At 38.6% G+C, this 10,465-nt stretch overlaps 1 protein-coding gene across 1 annotated transcript; it reads right to left on the reverse strand.

The window, feature by feature from the left end:
* Positions 1 to 2,584: 2,584 nt before the first annotated feature.
* LOC117501720 (hepatoma-derived growth factor-like) lies at positions 2,585 to 10,149 on the reverse strand. Its single transcript, XM_034160688.1, has 6 exons — positions 9,840 to 10,149; positions 6,615 to 6,691; positions 6,185 to 6,323; positions 5,561 to 5,719; positions 5,280 to 5,417; positions 2,585 to 4,561 (listed from the first exon to the last, which is right to left on the reverse strand). Exons 1-6 carry the CDS (start codon positions 9,924 to 9,926, stop codon positions 4,541 to 4,543), a joined length of 621 nt encoding a protein of 206 aa, XP_034016579.1. The 5' UTR covers positions 9,927 to 10,149; the 3' UTR covers positions 2,585 to 4,540.
* Positions 10,150 to 10,465: the final 316 nt, after the last annotated feature.

Consider the following 10,465-nt stretch of genomic DNA (forward strand, 5'->3'; position numbering starts at 1 on the left):
CCACCTTGTGAATAGGAGGGTGAGGCGTAGCTGACATGCGCAGCGATTATTGTTTACGAACGCCGCGTCATGTGGACGTTTAAAAACTTAGGTTTGTCTCCATCATTCCAGGTTATTGTAAAGGGTGGTGGAGTGCTTAAAATGCAATGCTGCCCCTACCGACATTTAGTACTGTCCACAAGGTGTGATCAAAGTATAATTTGAGAGGCCTTTTCTTGCATAATAACCAGTATCACCGCTCAAACTTGACAATTTACATGTTATACTCATTTTCAGTGAGATTTCATGAACTTGAGGTCAGAAAAACATCTGAAATTTACCACACTATTAGTACCAACTAGCCCTCATTGAGAATGCAGTTCAAAGTCAAATGATTAACACACATAAACAGTATATGGAGACATTATTTCCCATCTACTGAAAACCTGTGATTAGCCTGTGTGAGCACACATTTTCTGAAAGGTGGGTGGGGGACAGTCTTATGTACATTTTGCACTGTGACCTTTACATCAGAAATTCAAAACTATCAGTGTTATGTAACTAATATGGCACGTTCCATTCATTTTTGGAGGTCGGACTCAGTTCTGCTCCCTGAATTCAATATGCCACCTTGTAAGAATCCCACATACTCAAAGCTTACAATGCAACACAGCTGCCCTCACCAGCAACAGTAGCGAAAGGTGTAGTTGTTTTTTTTTTTGTGCCCAATTATATTGCACACATACAACCCCTGGCAAAAATTATGGAATCACCGGCCTCGGAGGATGTTCATTCAGTTGTTTAATTTTGTAGAAAAAATGCAGATCACAGACATGACACAAAACTAAAGTCATTTCAAATGCCAACTTTCTGGCTTTAAGAAACACTATAAGAAATTAGGAAAAATAATTCTGGCAGTCAGTAACGGTTACTTTTTTAGACCAAGCAGAGGGAAAAAAATATGGACTCACTCAATTCTGAGGAATAAATTATGGAATCACCCTGTAAATTTTCATCTCCAAAACTAACACCTGCATCAAATCAGATCTGCTCGTTAGTCTGCATCTAAAAAGGAGTGCTCACACCTTGGAGAGCTGTTGCACCAAGTGGACTGACATGAATCATGGCTCCAACACGGGAGATGTCAATTGAAACAAAGGAGAGGATTATCAAACTCTTAAAAGAGGGTAAATCATCACGTAATGTTGCAAATGATGTTGGTTGTTCACAGTCAGCTGTGTCTAAACTCTGGACCAAATACAAACAACATGGGAAGGTTGTTAAAGGCAAACATACTGGTAGACCAAGGAAGACATCAAAGCGTCAAGACAGAAAACTTAAAGCAATATGTCTCAAAAATCGAAAATGCACAACAAAACAAATGAGGAATGAATGGAAGGAAACTGGAGTCAACGTCTGTGACCGAACTGTAAGAAACTGCCCAAAGGAAATCGGATTTACATACAGAAAAGCTAAACGAAAGCCATCATTAACACCTAAACAGAAAAAACAAGGTTACAATGGGCTAAGGAAAAGCAATCGTGGGCTGTGGATGACTGGATGAAAGTCATATTCAGTGATGAATCTCGAATCTGCATTGGGCAAGGGGATGATGCTGGAACTTTTGTTTGGTGCCATTCCAATGAGATTTATAAAGATGACTGCCTGAAGAGAACGTGTAAATTTCCACAGTCATTGATGATATGGGGCTGCATGTCAGGTAAAGGCACTGGGGAGATGGCTATCATTACATCATCAATAAATACACAAGTTTACGTTGATATTTTGGACACTTTTCTTATCCCATCAATTGAAAGGATGTTTGGGGATGATGAAATCATTTTTCAAGATGATAATGCATCTTGCCATAGAACAAAAACTGTGAAAACATTCCTTGCAAAGACACATAGGGTCAATGTCATGGCCTGCAAATAGTCTGGATCTTAATCCAATTGAAAATCTTTGGTGGAAGTTGAAGAAAATGGTCCATGACAAGGCTCCAACCTGCAAAGCTGATCTGGCAACAGCAATCAGAGAAAGTTGGAGCCAGATTGATGAAGAGTACTGTTTGTCACTCAAGTCCATGCCTCAGAGACTGCAAGCTGTTATAAAAGCCAGAGGTGGTGCAACAAAATACTAGAGATGTGTTGGAGCATTCTTTTGTTTTTCATGATTCCATATTTTTATCCCTCTGCTTGGTCTAAAAAAGTAACCGTTACTGACTGCCACAATTTTTTTTTCTGATTTCTTAGTGTTTCTTAAAGCCAGAAAGTTGCCATTTGAAATTACTTACTTTGTGTCATGTCTGTGATCTGCTTCTTTCTACAAAATTAAACAACTGAATGAACATCCTCCGAGGCCAGTGATTCCATAATTTTTGCTAGGGGTTGTAGTACTGTCCTACTGCTGTCTGTGTGGACATGTTACTGCAAGTTTTATCAATGAATTATGTAGTATTTGCAAACTATTGCTGCCAATAAAGACTGTTGTGCACCAACTGTTCTCTTCCATAAGGACTCTTTGATGGACCAAGTGTATGCATTTATTTTTGTATTTCTCAGACTTGCATTACTCATAAATGTGACACAAAAGGGATTTTTTTTGTAATCAACACATTTATTAAATGGACTGGCAGCTACAACAGTAAAACAAAGCAGCAGATTAAGATGAGTGACAGCTCTGATGACGACAGAGAAAAAAAAACATAAACTACACTTTAATACAACTTCAGATCTGAGTGGGGTATCTTGAGCTCTCGCCTTTTTTTAACTGATATTTGTAACAAAGTCCGGTGGAAAAGTCATGCACAAACTATTTTAGGCACAATCATTAGGGTTATTTCTATGTGTACAAACTGAGATTTCCCTTAGATTCCATCATAGTTTGACTGCAGGCTAACAGTGCTGCATATAGGAAAAATGTTGAAGCAATGGCTATAAAGTCTAAACACCACACTGAGCAGACTAAGAATTTGTAGTCAACTTTCATGGATGAATCTGGAACACAATTACATACCCAAAGTAGATCTTAAACAGTATGGTAAAGCAATATCACATACTGAATGTGTCAGTAAGTTTGAATAAAGCACATCTTTAAAAACATCACACAATTGTTTTGCAGCCAAAACAAGAACACCTTTTAAGTGAGTTTGTATTCCAGTTAAGAAAGGGAGACCTGGTACTTTTTACAGACATTTTGCTCTGTAGATTCATTCCAAAATGTTCCAAGGAAATGTATTTGATAAGTTATATAACCTATAAATTAGGCTACAAGTATATCAGCAATACATTTAACTACTTTGAAATTTCGATTTGGTTCATCCGAGTACTGAATGCAATTAAATTACATCTCCAGTGCAAAGCGATGGCAGCATTGACATGAGCTGAATATGAAACGATACAATGAAACTGAAAGTTGAGGCGACAATCTGGAAGTGTCATCGATCCTTTGCCCAAGGAAAATATTACCCATTAACTTTTTTTTTCCTTTTTTCGTTTTTTAATTCCATAGAAATGCCGTTTCTGTGCATTATTTAAAACATTTCAATACCAAGAACTGACACGATAACATTCTGGAATGTCTTTCCGCTTTCAATGACGTACATCATCACCATAATGAGATACTCCAAAAAAGGTTAATAAATTCACACTTTAAATTGGAAAATAATTCTTCTCAAAACGGGGATACCATAGTCAATCACCCCCCCCCCCCCCAAAAAAAAACCAAGTTTGCCACATACATGATCTTGTGAAATAAATTACATAACTTGGTCACCTGCAATTAAGATTAGATTATTAGACTAAAGCAACAAAATCTGAGTTACTGATACGTACAAATGTCTGACAGTGAACCCGATCATGTTGAATGGGGAAGAAGAAAATATCTGAACATGTAACTTGTGTCCAATGATTCAATAAACAACTTTAAAATCAGATGCTAGGTAAATTAAACTGAACATTACATTTTGGAACTAAAACTAAAAGTATTGTTGAAATTTGTTAATTTTATTTACAATATCTGCCCATTTTAAAAAGGGACACTACAATAAACATTGGCCCAATGTTGCATTTTTCAGCTGAAAATCAAGATTTCCTTTTCGCACCTGAATCACAATGAATGTCCCTTTAAAATGAGAACACTTGCCAAATTAAACTTTGAACTTTTGTGGTGTAGGGGATATACATATTTTGAATCAAGTGTTTACTATATATTCAGTATTTTTTCCATCTAGCCTTAAAAAAGGTTTGACACCTAGCATCCACTCTTTGTAATTACGTAATTGCACTTAGAAATAAAAAAATATATACACACCAAATCCCATTTACAAATGAGCCTCAAAGCGCCCACTTCAGTTGTTTGAAATCAGATTGGCAGACTTTTGTTTCGAGGTTATGAGCTATCCCAAAATGGCAAATGTGGATTTGACTTTCAATACAAACACGTTTAAAATTCTCCTATTAATTAAACAGCTGAAATTCCGCATCCTGCAGGTAACCATTCTGATGCTTAAATTCCAGAGAGAAACGTCGAAGGTTCTTGGTTTTCCTTTTGTGAGTTGAGGTTAAGCACTCTCTGTCACAGCCTGCAGGGAAAACAGAGAACAGCAATGAGAAGAACAAAACTGAATACCTCTTCACGTTTCCCCATTTTTGACATTCAATGGGACATGTACATTAGTATATAGGGGTTTCTGCGACATATATTTTGGAGGGAAAAACATGACTTCTGACTCTACTGAGCCATTACATCCAAAGTCTATAATCACTTCTATTCTCTTTGAAACAATAATGAACTTGTTCAGGAATTAGAACAAATTTAATAACCACCAACTGCGATCAAATCCAAACTTTACAAAGAGCTCTGCATTTCCCATTCAATGCTCAAAGGTCGTAGTGCCTCCACAAAATTGGGGCTTTCGCATTGATATGTTCAGTAACTTAAAAAAGGAGTGTCTGGGGCCATAAAGCAATTTTTTAATGCCACAAACTACTAAAACCAAAATATTCTTTTTACAACATTTAGAAGAAAATCAGTTGTGTACACTACATGGATTCCTCAACACCAATCTTACATTAAAACAATACCAAGTCATAAAATTTCACGTGTGACAACACGTGAACTCACAACAAATCCAAAAAAACTAAATGCTTCGTGTGATTCTTGTAATTTAATTTTCATATTCCATCAATGTGAACTGAAACCATACCCGTTTCAAAATAACTGGTAAGTCATGTGAACTGGGATAAAAGCATGCAAGAACATGTTTAAGCTGACCCTAAATGCAAAAAAAAGAGTGTCACCTTTTCTGATGTTCGCTGCTCTCCTGCTTCAGCACTTTCCTCTGCATCGCTCACATCATTGGACGTAGCCTGTGTGTTAGACTTCTTGCTGTCAGTTTTCGAATTGCTGTCTGCATCCTTCAGACGTTTGGCAGATGCCTGCCAAATTGTTGTTTTTTTTGTTGTTTTTTTTTGGGGGGGGGGGGGGGGGGGGCAGAGACAACTCAATATTTATCATAAATCTTTCAACTCCACCATCTGTAACGGACGCTCAACAACAATAATAAATGGAAAAAACTCACATCCGTGGGCTCCTCTGCTTTTCGTTTAGCTCCTCCCCTCTCGTTCTTCTCATCAATAACAAGAGCCCCGTCATCATCATCACTGTTGCCCTCGGCAGCATCTTTCTCAGAATCACCTGCATTCTCTGCACTTTCTGATGCATTGGCTTTCTTTGAAGACTAAAAACATAGGTAAATTTTGAAATTATTTATTCATTCATTCACTACTTACTAAAATCAAGGGTCATGTGGGGGGTGCTATGCCAGCAGTCATAGGGTGTGAGGCAGAGTACACCCTGAACAAGACGGTAGTTTATTGCAAGGCCTAATTTTCAAATTAGTGACGAGAATACCAAACCTCACAGACACAAACACAAAACTGTCTGTAGCTGCTTTTTAGTGCATAATTTCAGCACTGATTAGTCTGTGAGTGATGTACAAATGGTAAATGCCTGCAATTACTAAAATTGGTCAAAAGTCTCATAAGAGAAACCGTCAAGAAACCGTGCTTTTGTATTTCAGTCCTTACAAACTAACGTGTCCAGTTTTACTCCCAAATCCGTGTTTATACATTTACTCTAGGCACCAAACTACAGACTATACAAAAGAAATGAAAACTGACCTCTGTCCTGAAAACATACACACCTCATAGCCTTCATGAGTGACAGTGGGGTTGTTCTCAATCTCCCAGAGTCCATCTGTAAATCCTCTCCTCTTGTTTTGTTTTCCATATTTCTCCTTGCTTTCATTATATGGAAACAAATCCTTTGACCCCAGGAATGCCCTATAAAAATGTCATCTATTACATTTGTGTCAATACAGCAAAATTACATTAATTGCGCAAACATAAAAATAATAATGGCAAAAATCTGAAGCTTTGCCGGGGGGGGGGGGGCAGCGGTAAAGCAGCTATAACAAAACTATAAAATAAAGAAAAAATAAAATAAAATAACCAATTTGCTTGAAAATCAAACCTAAACTAAGCTGTTAGTCCAAATGGTAGAGGATGTCTGTCTTAGTTTCTCAAATGCTAACAGTCTGTAATAAGTTCAGCAGCATAAAATAAATTACTCACGTCTCATGTGTTCCAAAGAAGAACACCTGGTACTTGTTCGAAGTGGTCTTCACTGCTCCTTCAGGTAATTCATCAATCTGAGAAAAAAAAAAACATGGCTTCTTTACAGGATGTCCCAGTAGGCCAAAGTGTCTTTTGACTGATGGGAACTGGGCTTCATTGAAATCAAGTTTGTCTGATCTACGAGCAACGTGGCAGAACGTTTTAGAAACTGGCCTACTCTTCTTTCATCGTTTATTTATGGTTACCAACCTGTTCGTGCTTTACTGACACTAACTGTACTATGACCTTCTCTTGTTTTACCATATAACCAACATTACTGACACCTAGTGGTCACAAGTAAAACACCATAATACTCACATACACCCCCCTTTACTTTTTAACAATTACATGCTATACTAATTGAAACTGATAGCACAATAAAGCAAAATAAAGTAACACCGCAGTCAATACCCCCACCAGACTTGTATTCTTAAAATTTAAGGACAACAGTGTGAAGCACTGTGCAGACATTTGATTACCTCCAGCGAAGTTGGGCGGCAGTTATGTCTTCACCCATTTGTTTGTTTGTCGGTTTATAAACAGCCTGTAACCCACAATATTTCAGATATCATTATGATTTTTTTTGCAGAGGATTTATATCCCTATAGGCAAGAACTGGTTCAATTTTCATGGTCAAAGTCAGGAAAAATCTTGGAAAAATCCCTCTAACACTGAATGAGTTTTTAAAAATTCATAACTATCAAAAAAGATCAAATTTCTTTCATATTTGACAACATTATGTAGGATGGTATCATTTATCTTCAGACAAAGTGTGATTAGATCTGATCAGGTTTCAGGGACTCAGCACCCTCCCCTGCCTTCACGGCACATGCGTCATGGCGGAGTGTTAGCAGCAATTAACAAATTATCGCCTCGTTTGTGCTTAAAACTGCCTAGTTTCTGCTTAAAACTGACTTTAGAAGGATTTAAGAGCTTTTCCGTTGTCATCTGATGGTTAATAATCATATTAATCTGTTTGATCGCTTTGGGTGTAAAGAGTCAGACTCGGAGAGAGCGTCTCAGATGTGCTGCTGTCGCACTGTGATCCCCCCATCTTTTATGTGGAAATGATTGTTGTACAAAAGCTTCAGATATCTGTTGCTGAGATTGTGAATGGAGTGGAGTTTTAAGCAGAAACGAGACGACAATCGATTAATTGCTGCCGACACTCCGAAATGATGCATGTGCGGTGAAGGCAGGGGGAGTGCTGAGCTCCTCACACTGGAGTGTGGATTTTGTAGACATTTAAATTTAATACTGAAAAGCCCATTTGGTGTACATTTGTCATTATATCTCAATCAGAAGTGCCTTAATTACTCATTTTTCTGTTATGGATTTACCTACACCACTTAAGTTGGATGGAGGTTCCATTTTTATGCCCGTTTGTCTCTCTTCCAGCTATCAGTCAGAAAGTCAAGGGCCAAAAAGCAACGGAGTGGCTAAGGATATGTACATCCGTATCTTCTGCGGGACTGCTAAAGGTACGGACCGAGGAGAATAAGCGAAGTGCGCAACGAATCTGCGCATGCGCGGGTCAAACGGCAGCAAAAATTCCAACTACCAAACTCACATCGCTCCCATTGAATTTTGTATACAGTAGAATTAGCGGACTGTGAAAGTTAAGGCTTACAGGGATTGTTTCAAAGGCTTTAAGCCAGGGGTGGCCAAGTTCGGTCCTCGAGAGCCACTCTCCTGACACTCTTAGTTGTCTCCCTGCTTCAACACACCTGAATCCAATGAAAGACTCGTTAGCAGACTTTTAATGAGCCTTTCATTGGATTCAGGTGTGTTGGAGCAGGGAGACAACTAAGAGTGTCAGGAGAGTGGCTCTCGAGGACCGAACTTGGCCACCCCTGCATTAAGCGACGCATACAATAATGACAGGTGCGCATGGGTACGGACATATTTGCGCATTGTGATTGGTCGGTAAGCCACGACGTCACCGGGGAATACCCTCCGTATCTTTAGAGCGGTCTCTGTAGATATGGGTTCGTACCCGTAGCCACGGCCACGTGACAGATTGTCAGACAAATTGTGCATAGCAGAGATAACCAATGTTCTGTGAAAATTATCTGATAAAGAAGTCAGAAACTGAAAAAGTTGGAAAAAAAAAATTCAAGTGTATGAACTAAATATATTCCTGACATTTGATCACATCTAATTTAGCTTATGAAAAGCCACTTCTAACAGGACTTTGTCCTTGAAATTTTTTTCTAAGGTAAAAATTTGTGTAATTGTAAATTAGTGTTGGTGGAGGTTTGTGCTCTATGAGCACAGTGCTCTACTTGCAGTGTTTCTGATGTAAATCTGATCAGCTTTGATCAGATCGTTGGTGCTGCAGTAGTACTGTTTTACAGCACTAAACAGTAACAGGGAACCACTACACAACCAGACCCCCTGCATAATAACAGACATTTTTTGGTATTCCCCAGTGCATCCACTTATCAGGAGAGGCGGGGCAAAAATTCATATCTTAGTAGCAAGTGCACATATTGTATTATTTGTCATTTCCCCTCTTGATAGACATCTAAAAGGTTAATGACCAAAACATTTCTGTCATTTTACGAAGCCAATCATAAAAAAACATACATTACATGAAATCGTATAGATAGACGCTTTATTCATTTATTTTGCAAAATAAGTTTGAACCACACTACATTTGAGAGGGAAACGAACTGATGACGTATAAAGGCATCACTGCTAGTGTTTATTATTCAGATATAAAATATGCACGCTTTAAGTTACGGTTGAACTTTCAGCAGATTTGAATGCAGCTGAAATAATTTAACGCATTTTTGGAGAAAGTGTGCTGTTTACATAAACACGACTAGCGTTTTTTGTTTTGGTTTTTTTTAAAGTCAAAAGGAACCTTGTTAAAGAATAAAGTCGGAGGGAGAAAAAACATTATTGTTTTCAGAAAAAAAACGGCATTTAAAAAATAGCGCTGGGGATGATGGCCCTGTTTTACCCAGACGATGAATCACCAGCAAAAAATGTGCTACTGTCCACAGTTTACTACCTGTGTGAGTGCTAGGCTAAGCTAACACGGCTAAGCTAGGCTAACTCATGGTAGCCTCAGGCCCCGCAAGTAAACACTGCTTTGGAAGACACAGTCAAACGACCTAAACTGAACAACAAACCTAAATATGCTAACAAAATAATATTTTTTAAATACTTGCTTACCCTTGCAGGCCAGTGCGGATAACCCTTCATTTTAGCAAACACAAGATCACCGGGTTTATATTCCTGCTGCCTGTTGGGCCTCGGCATGTTTCTTGCAGAAATAGCTTGTTGGTCTGTTGTGTAATTAAAAGAGCAGTTTCTGTGTGTTCTAGACCCCGATTAGCTCACACCCGCGCCTAGACAAATGCTAGTTTAACGCCCAAATAAAGCAAACTACGCAATCTACACTGAAATGCTTTAAGATAGCAACGAGCACTAGCTTCAGCCTCCGACTGTTTGGGTTTGAAATTGAAACCCGCTCTCCTCGTTTCAGACGCGCCCCCGGAGAAAGAAGAAACAGCGCCCCTACACGTAAAAACGGAAGATATCACCCAGAGTTTGTCCTGTTGTACCTGAAAAATGAGTTCATAAAATGACTTTCAACGCCAGCCCTGAAAGTTGAGATTCTACCCATTAGACCACAATTAGAAAATATCAAGATATGTTGTTCCAGTTTTCACAATAACTAGAAGCACCCGGAGAGCGCAAACCTCCGCCAAGGCCATAGGGTCACTGACGTCACATGGAATACCCTTTGGCAAAGAGACTTATTCCACGTCGTTTCACGCATCTACCTTCATGTTTCA

Source organism: Thalassophryne amazonica, chromosome 20 (genome assembly GCF_902500255.1).
Source record: "Thalassophryne amazonica chromosome 20, fThaAma1.1, whole genome shotgun sequence".
Classification (NCBI taxonomy): Eukaryota; Metazoa; Chordata; class Actinopteri; order Batrachoidiformes; family Batrachoididae; genus Thalassophryne; species Thalassophryne amazonica.